The 13,569-nt window shown below is 47.5% G+C and overlaps 1 protein-coding gene across 1 annotated transcript in view; it reads right to left on the bottom strand.

The window, feature by feature from the left end:
- Positions 1-13,569, bottom strand: part of SRD5A1 (steroid-5-alpha-reductase, alpha polypeptide 1 (3-oxo-5 alpha-steroid delta 4-dehydrogenase alpha 1)) — a 45,413-nt gene that overhangs the window by 11,769 nt on the left and 20,075 nt on the right. The window contains exons 2-3 of the mRNA XM_006874969.1: positions 7,515-7,681; positions 1,581-1,682 (exon numbers count right to left, since the gene is read on the bottom strand). Of these exons, the coding sequence (XP_006875031.1) occupies positions 1,581-1,682; positions 7,515-7,681 (269 nt within the window). The remainder of the gene's footprint in view (positions 1-1,580; positions 1,683-7,514; positions 7,682-13,569) is intronic.

The raw sequence follows: 13,569 nt of genomic DNA, 5'->3' as shown, positions 1-13,569 counted from the left end.
AACAACATGGTACCCAAGCCGTGGTATTGTCAGTAACCTCATATGCATGTGAAAGCTGGACAGTGAATAAGGAAGACTGTAAAAGAATTGATGCATTTGAATTATGGTGTTGGAGGAGAATAGTGAAAGTGCCCTGGGTTGCCAAAAAGAACCAACAGGTCTGTGTTGGAAGAAGTGCAGCCAGAGTGCTCCTTGGAGGCCAGGATGGTCACACTTCATCTCTCATACTTTGGACATATTATCAGGAGGGACCACTCTCTGGAGAAGGATATCATGTTTGGTAAGGTGGAGGGTCAGAGAAAAAGAGGAAGACCCCCAGTGAGATGGATTGGCCAAGTGGCAGCATCGGTGGGCTCAAGCATGGCAACAACAGTGAGGTTGGCTCAGGACCAGGCAGTGTTTCATTCTGTTGTGCAGAGGGTCGCTATGAGTCGGTACCGACTTGATGGCACCTGACAACAACAACTAACTGTAGTATTAAAACTAGGGTCTTTCAAGTTTCCTCATGGGTTTCCTAACTTCTCAGTGGGGCTCTAACTCCATCATTCTCGGGGATCTTAGGTGAAGGCAGCTTCCTACAGTGGACATGGGCTTGCTTTCTGCATCAGTGCCTGCCACCCTGAGAGCATGGGGGTGGGGTGGGGTGAGTACAGGACGTGACTTGTGACTTGTCACTCCACCAAGGGTGTAAGCCTGGATGATGGGGGGCATCTGGGATGACAAATTCTCGCTCGATGCTCTTTGGCTTCTAGAACTCATTGCCATCTTGCTCTGGATAAACTTCCTGGTTCTCTTTTGAGTGTAATAATGAAACAGATGTTTGTCTGAAAGAATTTCCTCCAAGATTTTACACTGTTTGCAGAGACAGAAGCAGTTGAGGGATCAGCAGGCTGCCTGAAACCAAGTCCTAAACACTCCTCATAAGCCATCAAGTCTTCTCCTCAAACAAAGATAGAAAGGGGGGCCCTTTCTGCCGAATGACCGTTCAGTGGGTCTGAATGAAGGAGCCCTGGTGGCACTGTGGACTAAGCAATGGGCTGCTCACAAGATCGGTGGTTCAAATCCACCAGCCGCTCTGCAGTAGTAAAAATGAGGCTTCTGCATCCATGGAGACTAAGAGCCTGTGAAACCCCACAGAGGGCCGCAGTAGATTGGGACTGATTCATGGCAGTCTGCTTTTGGTTGTGGTGGTACAGTGGGCTAAGCATTGGGCTTGATAACATCACAAAGTCGGCGGTTCAAACCCACCAGCCGCTCTGCAGGAGACACATGAGACTTGCTGATCATGTAAATAATGACAGTCTGTGGAAATACTGTGAAACAGTTCTCTGTCTTACAGGGTTGCTGTGAGTTGGAACCTATTCAACGGCAGTGGGTGTTTTCTGGACGGAAGGGAAGGGAGAGCTGGGGCCAGAATTGGTTTTTTGGCTAGTCTCACAAAACACCAGTGAGACCAAACTGCTGGTAATCGCCATGATTCACAAGGAAAGCTGGCAGCTAGTCAGTCCTGGACCCAGCACCAAAGCCACAAGACACTGTGCGTTGTCAACCTGAAATGAAGTCGTACTTTCTGTACACACCTCTGGGTATTTTGTATCCGGTCTCCCCCGGCTTCCTGAGATTCCTCAAGATGTGATCTGAGTGGAGGTTTATCAGCATACCTGCTAACCACATGGCGAGACCTACAAGAGAAGACACACAACCACTCTGGTCAATGAACCGCGGCACTGAAGAACTCAGACCCGACTGGGCAGTGCTGTTGTAATACTTCCTGTTGTAAATCTGAGGACCACCCACCTGCTGCCACTGGTGATGAAAATCACCCAACAACTACTGTTTGCTCCTCTTTTGGAGAGGTGAAGTCTCCTGCTGTGGTAATGGACTGCAAACCACAAGGTCGGTGGTTCAAACCTACCAGCTGCCCTTTGGAAGCCCTATACAGGGTCACTGTGAATTGGAATTAAGTTGATGGCACGTAACAGCAACATTTGGAAAGTTGAGCCCTGGTGTGGCGCTGTAGGGTAAGACAAGCGCTATACAGCTAACCTCACTAACTGCTCACAAGGTCGGCAGTCCACACCCACCAGCCGGTCTCTCAGAAACCCTATGCAGGGTCTCTGATTCAGAACTGGCTTGATGGCACATAACAACAACATCTGGAAGGACACAGATCAGAAACCCTGCTGGCAGGTGGGCGAGATTGGGCTTTGCTTTTGCAACAAGACTAATAAACTATCCAAACCATTCGAGACTCTTGCTACTTATTTGATGGTCAGGAAAAAGGATGGTAGCATGATTGGCGAGGTTGGAGACACGGTTTAAGCGATTTGGCACAAGGCTTCTGTCTAGGAAAGGATGTCCCTCCCCTTACCAGTGAGTCAGCCCCCACGGTCTCTTCGTCTGTCACACGCAGCTCAACACAAGCTGATGAGGTGGCAGGTTAAAGTATGAGCTCACCGGCTGCTCCTCTGAAGATACGGAGGAGAAAGACGTGACAATCTGCGTCCTTTCAGTCACAGCCTTGGAGAGCCTCGGGGGCTGTCTATTTTATCCTACAGGAGGCGAGGAGTCAGCATCTCCCCATGGCAGTGGTTCGGTTTGGGGTATGGTACCATGTCTTCCTCACAGAGGACGAGAAGAGATATTCCAGCACCTGTCTGTCTAGGTGAACGAATCGGTCTTACAATCCATCTCAGAAGAGAGGATGGAGTGACGTGGGATGCTGCACTTTGGACGCGTCGTTGGGAAGGACCGAAAGCTCTAACCGGGCACTGTGTCCAGGAGTTGGGGTGGACACAGCTTTCACAAAAATGGACTGAAACACATCACCAGTCATGAAGACGGTGCAGGACCACATGACGTGCCATCCTGTTGTGCTGTGCGTAAAGTCTCCATGAGTCCGAGTCAACTTGAGTGCAACTAACAACCGCAGCAGAAGGCCTCTGGAGTTCACCTTTGGTCGTCTTCTCATCTTTCTTTGAAAACTTGTTCAGAAACACATGCCTCTGACTTCCTCCAGCCCTGGTCTCCTGCCAGCGCATCAACCAGCAAACCTAGGGCAGCTCCCCCACCTGGGGTGGGGGTGGGAGGGAGCTGCAGCACCCTCGCTGGCTCCCCTGGATGTCCATCAGCATCCTGGATGTACTGTCTCCCCCATTCTACCACATCTCTACAGCCTTTCATCATAGAAGACTTCTTAGCATCACTGCAAGCAATTCCAACCGGAAGAGACAGGCATGAAATGTCAGCAACACAACAACGTATTGTTTTGTAAAAGGATTAACTCCGTTTGAGACCTAGAGATTGACGGGATTCTTCCAAGGCCTTTCAAAGAACATCTGAGAGTACTTAACGGAGACATTGAATTCATTGTTACAGACCTGTACCTTTTGGGGGATGTTCTTTAACTGTCCCTTGGTTCTTCCAGGGATGCTCCTGGGAACGTTAGATCATGCTTTACAGTGAGAACTAAGGCATGGAAGGCCTTCTGGTCTGCAGTGTGGTTTCAGGATTTCTTCCTTTGGATGTCACCATTGTGAACTGCTTTCATTTTCTTATATAGTTCAAGTAGAATTTTACAATTCTTCTCAAAAGCTACTGAATTGAGCCAGGAACATACAGTGGGGTAGGTAGCTCAGCTGGGCCTCAGATTGTATCCTGGGTAGCCTGGCTTCCAATTTGAGGTTTGAGAGAAGCTTCATGTCCTGGAAATCCCATACTGACACTCTCTTCCTTCTAGGTGACAGGCTCTCCTGATTGCTTGTCCTGGTGAGAAAAGCCAGCACTTCGGCTTACAGAACCTAAACACCAAGTTTCATGTTTAGGAACCTTGAAGACCTTTGCATGAAATTTTTCAGACTCACCATTTTTACTGATATGACAAACACTTTGTTAGAATTTTATTTTTGTGTTTGGTTTAGTTCTTTATGCTATCATAGTATATACAAATCGGCCTGCGAGCTGCAAGGTCAGCAGTTCGAAACTACCAGCTGTTCCATGGGAGAAAGATGAAGCTTTCTGCTCCCGTAAAGATTTACAGCCTTGGAAACCTTGTGCAGGGTCGCTATGAGTCGAAACCGACTCCATGGCACATAACAACAACAATATATACTATTATTAGGGGTCCTGGTATGGTGCTGTAGGCTCAGCACTGGACAGCTAACTGCAACGTCAGTGGTTCAAACCCACCAGCTGCTCCTCGGAAACCCTATACAGGGTTGCTAGGAGCCAGAACTGACTCAATGACACGAAACGACCACCACAAAGTCTCAGCCTTCTCCTGCACAGACACACTGTTACAGCACAATCACTGCAAGAAATGGTTTGTGTACAACTGGTCCTCTGTTTCCACAAGTTCCACATCTACGGGTTCAACCAATTGAGGATCAAAAATACTCAAGGGAAGAAGACAAGACAAAGCGACCCCCCAAGGTGCTGTTTTCGTAGCATTCACACTGTATCAGGCATGACCCTGAGATGATTGCCAGGAAACCAGAGGAGATGCGTAGGTTCAATGCAAATACTGTTGTTGTTGTGCCTAACAGCCATCCAGTCTGTTCCGACTCATAGGGGTAAAGCACTGGGCCACAAGGTCGGCGGTTCAAATTCACCAGCCGCTCCTTGGAAACCCTATATCGGAGCACTATGAGCTGGAACTGATTAGAAGGCACTTAACAAGCAGCCAGAGTGCTCCTTGGAGGCCAGGATGGCTAAGCTTCGTCTCTCCTACTTTGGACATTTGTCCGGAGAAAACAATCGTTGGAGAAGGATGTCATGCTGGGTAAGGTGGAGGGTCAGAGAAAAAGAGGAAGACCCCCAACGAGATGGATCAGCCAGGTGGCATCATTGATGGACTCAAGTGTGGCAGCGGTAGTGAGGTTGGCCCAGGATCGGACATTGTTTCGTTCTGCTGTGCATGGGGTCGCTATGAGTCAGTTCCGACTCGATGGCACCTGACAACAACAACAACAACAACAACATAGAGTGTCTGAGGAGTGGCTAGTGGGTTTCAACTGCTGACCTTGAGGTTTAGCAGTCCAGTACTTAACCTACAGCCCACACCTGGACTCCGCGTAAAGAGTTGTTATTGTTGGTGTCAAATGCCACTAAGCCTATTCCGATTCATAGTGACCCTGCACAGGGTTTTCAAAGAGTGGCTAGTGGGTTTGACCTGCCAGCCTTGCGGTTCAAACCAACGTTGCAGTCTAGTGCATTAGCCAGCAGTGCCACACCAGGACTCCCTCTTATATAAGGGACTTGAGCATTTTAGGATTTGGGAATTGGTGGATGGGGGGTGATTCTGAAACCAATCCCTTGAGGACCCCGAGGGCTATTTGTCTCCTCACAAAAACTATAATACACGGACGGAAAACGAAGTGAAACACAAGCCATCATCGCCTGTGTGTCTCAATTTGGCATTGTTGTTCTTTAGTGCCAGTGAGTCGGTTCTGACTCATAACAACCCTACACAGGGTTTCCAAGGAGCAGCTGGTGAGTTTGAACCGCCAACCTTGTGGTTAGTAGCCCAGGGCTTATCCTACAGCGCCACCCCAGAAATCTTGATAAAATCGTAGAGAACTGTCCAGAACTTCGGAGTTCTTCGTACAAGGTCTGGCCATGTGGACATATTATCCCAGACTCAGTGTTGCCCATAGAGTGACTTTAGGCGACACTTATGCTCACAGACCAAAGTGCCTCTTATTGATCAGAAGCCTCCTAAAAAGTTCACCAGAGAATTGATGCCTATGTGGGAACCCACAGTCTGTACTTGAAATCTGTATTTTCGGGTTTTCTTCTTCATGTCCTCCTCTGCTGTCCACCAGCCTCGGGCCCTGGGCAGGCTGCCCACGCTCACAGGCCCCTCTTCTCTTCTGCGGAGTGCATACTCTTGGCCCCAGTGCTCCTGGCTAAAGGCCAAGTCAAGCTTGTTCCTGTTGTTTAGACAGTGGAGCTGCCCGAAAACACCGTGCACACAAAGCAGACACATGGAAGAGATGCTTGGGCCCCTTGCAAACACAATCACTTAGCCTTGCCGTTCATGGAGCCACAGGGTCCTGGGGCCAGAAGAGGGCCCTAGGCTTTCTCAGCCAACCTCCCTTTGGTACAGTTCTCAGGTGCCAGGGGACCACCGCTCCTGGACAAACAAACAAAACCGAAGGCCACTGCCCTCGGGTCGATTCCGACGCACAGTGACTTTGTGACGGGTTTCTGAGGCTGCCAGGTGATGCTGGGACAGACAGTCTTCCACAGAGAGGCTGGGGGTTTGAACTTCCAAGCTTGCGGTCAACAGTCCAGGGCTTACCCTACAGAGCCACCAAGACTCTTTACACTTCTTGCAGTGAAACAATAATCCATGAAAAAAAGAGCTAGCTGAGAAAGGTCAAAGGGTTTCATCAACAACAAATTCTAAGTCAAAAGTTGTTTTTTCCCCATAGGATAGACTCTTGCACAGAGAGTAAGTAGAGTGGGGCTTCAGGTCAAGAGCAAGGGGGATGCTCGATCACTCAATGGACCAATTTCAGAATCTTCTGATGGCTACTGTGGGCAAAAGTTACTTTGGAATGAGCTGTGGTTTTTGAATGACAGCAGAAAAAACTAAATAAACACAGGGCAGAACTTTGACACATGAGTACAAGAACTCCGAGATGGCATGTTTTTAATGGACTTGCAAATAATATTGATTATTGATTTTGTCTTTTCAGTCTTGCTCAGACCCTGGAAGTTGTGTTGCTGTTGTGATCAGATGCTGGTGGGTTGGCCCCGATTCGGGGGACCCCAGGCACAGTTGGGCCCTGTCCCATCCCCATGGTTAGCAGTGGATGGGGCTGCTGACACCCAGAGGGTTTTCACTGGCAGATTTTCTGAAGATTGTCAGACCTTTCTTCCTCCTCTTAGTCTGAAAATTGCTAAAATCCATTCAGCATCCTGGCAACAGGAAAGCCTCCCCTGGCAGGTAGGTGGGGGCTGTGCGTGAAATGCATTGGCTGGGAATGGAACCCGGATCTCCCACACAAAGACGAGAATTCTACCCCTCAACAAGGTTATATTAGAACTGGGGCAAATGAGACAATCCCAAGGGAGTCACAAATGTGCAGTAAATCATACAAGTGTGAGTCCGCCCATTTTTTCTCAGGGTGCAGAGAGGTGGTGTGGGAGGGTCAGTGCCTCCAGCACCATCTGCTCAGGCCTAGTCGTCTGTGTTTAGGAGGAACCCTACTGCTGCTGTGGGTGACACATTAGGCTGCTAGCTGTTGGGAGGTTGGCTCGAACCCACCAGCTGCTCTGGGGGAGAACGAGGAGGCCTGGAAAACCCTCTGGGGCTCTGTCCTGCAGGGTCATGATGGGTCGGAATTCACTTGATGGCAGAGCGCAGTTATTAATGGACAAAGGTATGTCACCTGGGCCCTTGGGGGGACAGCAGGATGTCTCTTTGATGGGGTGCTGGGCCTTGCTGCTGCTGTCTGCCTGGCAGCTTGCTGACTGTCCCAAGACCTGGTCCCAGTGACACCACTCACCGGTCAGGAAGCGGGGGTCAGTCAGCCAGTCATCAGCATACTCGGCATACTGGCTCAGGTACCTGCTCTGCAGGTAGCCGTTATAGGTGCAGAATATGAAGGCCAATATGAACGATATGAATGGCGTTGGTTTTCCGCCTCGAATCAGAAACGGGAAAATCAAAGTCCTGAGGAGAACAAGAGGCACAGGTGTGTTTCAACAAATAAAGAGGATCTTTCCATCACCTGATGAAGGAGGTAAGGACACGGAGGGTTAGGTGTGGGGTGTGTGGGAGAAAGACCACGCAGCAGTTTGCTTCGATCTACATTTACAGCCTTGGAAACCACGTGGGGCAGCTCTACTCTGACCTATAGGGTTTCTGTGACTTGGACCCGACTGGCCGGCGGTAGATTTGGGCTATCACCGTTCCATATTGACTGTCCTGGATTTCTGACCTCTTGCTGCCTTGCAGACATCCTTCTTGGTAAGAATCATGCAGGTTGTCTACATTAAATGCAGACTTTTCCGATGAATTCACGGTGTGTCAGGAACGTACGCCCTAGTGCAGGTCTGGGAGTCAGATGACACGGAAGGTGAAATAGATACACCGTGTTAGAACAGACTGGAGGCTTCACGATGCTCAGTTTCCACCTGTCCTCAAATCACCACCCCTCGGTGAGTCTGACGTACTGAGCAAATTGCATGTTGCCATGATGCTGGAAATACCAGCGCTGGTGCCCACGGTGGAGAGGTGTCAGCAGAACTTCTGACCTAAGACACACTAGGAAGAGAGGCCTTGCGACCCACAGGAAATGCCCTATGAATACCACGGTGCTGGAAGACGAGCCTCGTAGGCTGAAAGGGGTTCAGAGTGTGTAAAGAGTGGCTGCAATAGTGAATCTGAGCACGCAACGACAGGGAAGACGGAGCCTAGAAACAGAAAACCAGATTAGCTGAATTTAGATGTAGGAACTTGTTTGTAGGTGAACCGGTTCACAAGGAAATGCTGCAGGTTCACAAGCTCCTGCGCTGTCCTCCTCATGATCTCTGTGTTGGAGGCCAGTGTTGCGGCCAGCGTCAATGCGTCCAATGGAAGATTTTCCTCTTTTTCACTGACCCTATGTTTTATCAAACATGATACCCTTCCCTAGGGACTGCCAGCACGTCTAAATTCTCACCACGCTCCCCTCCAAAGAACATTCTGGCTGTACTTCTTCCAGGCCAGATTTATTCCTTCTTCTGGTCATCCAAGGCGTAGTTAGTAGTTTTTGCCGACACCATTGTTCAAATGCATGGATTTTTCTTGGGTCTTCCTGACTCACTGTCCAACTTTCACACACACATGAGGTGACTGGGCCAGGTGCACCTTAGTCCTCGAGGTGACATTTTTGCTTTTTAACACTTTAAAGCGGTCTTTTGCAGATCTGTTCAATGCAATATGCTGTTTATTTCTTGACTGTTGCTTCTGTGGGTGTTGACTATGGATCCAAGTACAATGAAGTCCCTGGTGACTTCAGACTTCTCTGTTGATCATGATATCGCTTACCGATCCAGCTGGGAGAATTTTACTTTTCTTTATATTTACTTGTAATCCACACTGAGGACCATAGTCTTGGATCTTCATCGGTGAATGCTTCATGTCCTCTTCATTTTCAACAAAGTCTTAACTATCTGCAGATCACAGTTTGCTAATGGCACTTCCTCTGATCCTGATGCCACGTTCTTCTTCATATTGTCCAGTTCTCCCATTATTTGCTCTGCATACAGATCAAATAAACACTGCGAGAACTACAACCCTGACTCACACTTTTCCTGCTTTTAAACCACTCAGCGACCCCCTTGTTCTGTTTGATTTTATTGCCTCTTGATCTATATACGAGTTCCACATGAGCACAATTAAGTGTTCTGCAATACCCACTCTTCGCAGTGGTATACATTATTTGCTATTTGAGTCACACAGTCGAATGCCTTTGCGTAGTCAATCAGACACAAGTCAACATCTTTTTGATATTCTCTGCTTTCAGTCAAGATCCATCTAAAGTCAGCAATGATATCCCTCAATCCACACCTTTTTCTCAATATGGCTTGAACTTCTGGCCGCCCCCTGTTGAGGTATTGTTGCAACATTTGCTGAATTACCTTTAGCAAAAACGTACCTGCACGTGACATTCATGATAAACTACAAACCAAACCCCCTGCTGTTGAGTTGATTCAGACTCATCGCAACCTTGTAAAAGGGTTCTATTTTTGCAAACCTTCCTAGGAGAAGAAAGTCTCATCTTTCTCCCTGGAGCTGCTGGTGGGTTTGAACTACTGACTTTGCAGCTAGTAGCCCAGTGCTTACCATACATTGGTACCAGGGCGCCTATATTAATAACCTTGCTCAATAATTATCATATTCCATTGGGTCACCTATCTTTGGACTTGGATGCAAATGTGAAACTGATTTGATGAATTAGACATGAGTGACCCAAGACCAGGAGAGCTGTGAAGGTCATGAAGAACATCGTACCAGAAGAAAGCAAAAGGTCAGTAATGAGACAAGACAGAAGGAAAAGCCCAAATGGATGTCAGAAGAAACTCTGAAACTGGCTCCTCAGGTTAGAGACACTAAAGCAAAGGGAAGAAGTGGGGAAGTAAAAGAGCTGATTCGAAACTTTCAAAGAGCAGCTCGAGAAGACAAAGTCACCTCTTATAACGAAATGTGCAAAGATCTGGAGTTAGAAAACCAAAAGGGAAGAACACGCTCAGCATTTCTCAAGCGAAAGGAATGGAAGACAAAATTTAAAGCCTCGACTTGCAGTACTGAAGGATACCATGGGCAAAATACTGAATGATGAAGAAAGCATCAAAGAAGATGGAAGGAACACACAGTCACTGTATCAAAAAGTAATGGTCACCAGCAGTATGATGAGACCTGGGGACTCCTGGGCCCAGGGACAGGGACATGGCCACGGAGGACCAGAGTGGAGTGTGAAGCATCCTGTTGATATGAATGAAGTAAGGGGAGATTCACAAGAACACTCATACTTGCAGATAGTACCCACTTGACCTGGCTTCAAAGGCTAGATGATCAGAACTCGGCTTGAGGAAGAAAGAAGAGGAAAGAAAAAGAGTAATCCACTACAATTTGATGAACTTAACCTATGCTTGTTAATGCAGTAGGTCAAAGGAGAGAACAAATATTTACAGTGAAGATCATTCCCACCCCCTTGGTACACAGGGTCAACAAGGATGGGGAACTTAGACATTGGCTACTCAAAATGGGAGGCTACAAAGGCATGAAGTGACTGGCTTTCAAGTTTTCAATAGGGAACTTAGTTCCAGAGGGTGCGGGGAAAGGTAGACTCTCCACTGAGTGTTTCCAACTGTCTGGTTGGGTCTGATGAAAGGAGATGGGGATAAGACTTTTGTGGTTCAATAGTAAATGTTTGCTATCAGAACTGACTGTGAGTGTTGGAAAGGTAAAGCTAGATGTTTTGTAACAAAAGGTGGGGAGTGGTAGATTTTGCAGTCCAGGAGTGGAGGTCCCTGGAACTATCAAGGGAGAAAAGCAAAGTGCGGGACCCTACCCAGAGAAGCAGTGACGCCAGAGAAGGAGGCAGAGACAATGACGTGGAGAGATGGAGCAGCTGGGGCCTCTATAGACCTAGAGAGGGAGAGGGGCTGTGTGCTGACGACCAAGAGGCAGGCTTGCGGATGTACCCTTTGGTGGTTTGATGACACACTCAGGAGTTTGTAATCATTGCAATGAAACGAAATTAGATAGGATGAATGTAAAGCTAATGTTCTCCCATGTAAACTATCACATAACTGATGTTCAACCATTACTACAGGTAGCATACAATCAAGAGCCAATAACCTTTAAGGAAGAAGTCCGTGATGCTTTGAAGGCATTGGCAAAGAACAAGGCTCCAGGAATTGATGGAATACAAAGTGAAATCTTTCAATGAACTGATGCAGCACAGGAGACACTCACTCATCTCTGCCAAGAAATGTGGAAGACAGTTACCTGGCCAACTGACTGGAAGAGATCCATACTGGAAGAGATCCATATCTGTGCCAATTTCAAAGAGAGGTGACCCAACAGAATGCAGAAACCATGAGACAATATCATTAATATTACGTTAAAGTAAAATTTTGCTAACAATAATTCAAAAATGTCTGCAACAGCACATTGATAGGGAACTGCCAGGGGTTCAAGATGGATTCAGAAGAGGATGTAGACGTTGGATGGAGCTTGGCTGAAAGCAGAGAATACTAGAAAGATGTTTACCTTGTGCTTTACTGACTATGCAAAGGCTTTTGATTGTGTGGATCATGACAGGCTCTGGACAGCATTGTGGAGAAGGACTACTCCGGAACATTTCACTGTGCTCCTGAGGAACCTGTGCAGAGACTAAGAGGCAGTTGTTGGAACAGCACAATTGAACACTGAATGGTTTTAAATTAGGAAAGGTGTGTGCCAGGGTCGTATTTTTTCACCATACGTTTTCAATCTGTACGCTGAACATATAATCCGAGACGGTGTATAACATGAAGAAAACATGACAACAGGGTTGGAGGAAGGCTCATTAACAACCTGCGATATGCAGACGATATAACTTTGCTTGCTGAAAGCAAACAGGACTTAAATACTGATGAAGAGCAAAGAGCACAGCCTTCAGTATAGATTGCATCTCAATGTCAAGAAAACAAAAATCCTCACCACTGGACCAATAAATAACATTCTTATCAATGGAGAAAAAATTGAAGTTGTCAAGGACTTCATTCTTCTTGGATCAACCATCAATACTCATGGAAGAAGCAGTCAAGAAATCAAACAATGTATTGTATTAGGCAAATCTGCCGCAAAGACCTCTTTAAAGTGTTCAAGAGTAAAGCTGACAACTTGAGGATAAAGGTGCACCTGACCCAAACCATGGCATTTTCAATAGCTTCGTATGTATGTGAAAGTTGGACAGCGAATAAATAAGACCATAGAAGAATTGATACATTTGAATTATGGTGTTACAGGACAATATTAAAAGTACCATTGTTGTTGTTGTTGTGAAGTGCCGTCGAGTCAGTTCCGACCCATAGCAACCCCGTATAGGGTTTCCAAGGAGCAGCTGGTGAGCTTGAACTGCCAACCTTGCAGTTCAAACAGCTTTGCAGTCTGGCTCATTAACCCACAGCACCACACCAGAACTCCAAAAGTACCATGGACAGCCAAAAATACAAATAAATCCGTGTTGGAAGAAGTACAGTGAGAATGCTTCTTAGAAACCAGGATGGCCTGACTCTGTCTCTCATACTGCAGACATATCATCAGGAGGGACCAGTCCCTAAAGAAGGGCACTGTGCTTCATAAAGCGGAGGGTCAATGAAAAAGAGGCAGACCCCCAATGAGATGGATTGGCACAGTGGCAGCAGCAGTGTAGCAACAGTTGTGAGGTTGGGGCAGGACCGGGCAGGGTTCCATTCCGTTAGCATAAGGTCATGATGAGCTAGTATACCATATGGATGGTACCTGGCAACAAGAAGTTCATAGGTAATTGGGGGCTGTGCTCCTGGACTGAATCTGCTCTAAACTCAGTGTACCCACCCTCCTTGAGTCAAGTCCGACTGACGACGACCCTCTAAGATAGAGTAGAACTGTCCTTTCAGGTTCCTGAGATTGGAAATCCTCAGGGCAGCAGACTGCCTCACCTGTTCTCTGCAGAGCGGGTTGTGGGCTTGAACTGCCGACCTGCCACTAGCAGCCCAATGCTTGCCACCTGGGTGCTGTACATTCAGTATAGGCTGATAAGAATGCAGGTGAAAGGGGGAAGGAAAATTACTTGACTAATCCATAGTGGACACGAGAAGAAAATATTTTGAGGCGGGCTCTGGGCCAGCCAGCATTCCTGTGGAAATTATAGATGGACAAGGTATGGAAGCAGCACCTCAGGGAAACCTGTGGGTCAGTCGTCCGAGATGTGAGGATCACACACAGAGAATGGGAGCTCAGTGAGTGACCGTCCATCAGGGATGTGAGGATCACACACAGAACTGGGGGTCAGAGGTTGACCATCCATCCAGAATGTGAGAATC

Source organism: Chrysochloris asiatica, unplaced genomic scaffold (genome assembly GCF_000296735.1).
Source record: "Chrysochloris asiatica unplaced genomic scaffold, ChrAsi1.0 scaffold00307, whole genome shotgun sequence".
Lineage (NCBI taxonomy): Eukaryota > Metazoa > Chordata > Mammalia > Afrosoricida > Chrysochloridae > Chrysochloris > Chrysochloris asiatica.
This window is presented reverse-complemented; position numbering and strand designations above follow the sequence as displayed.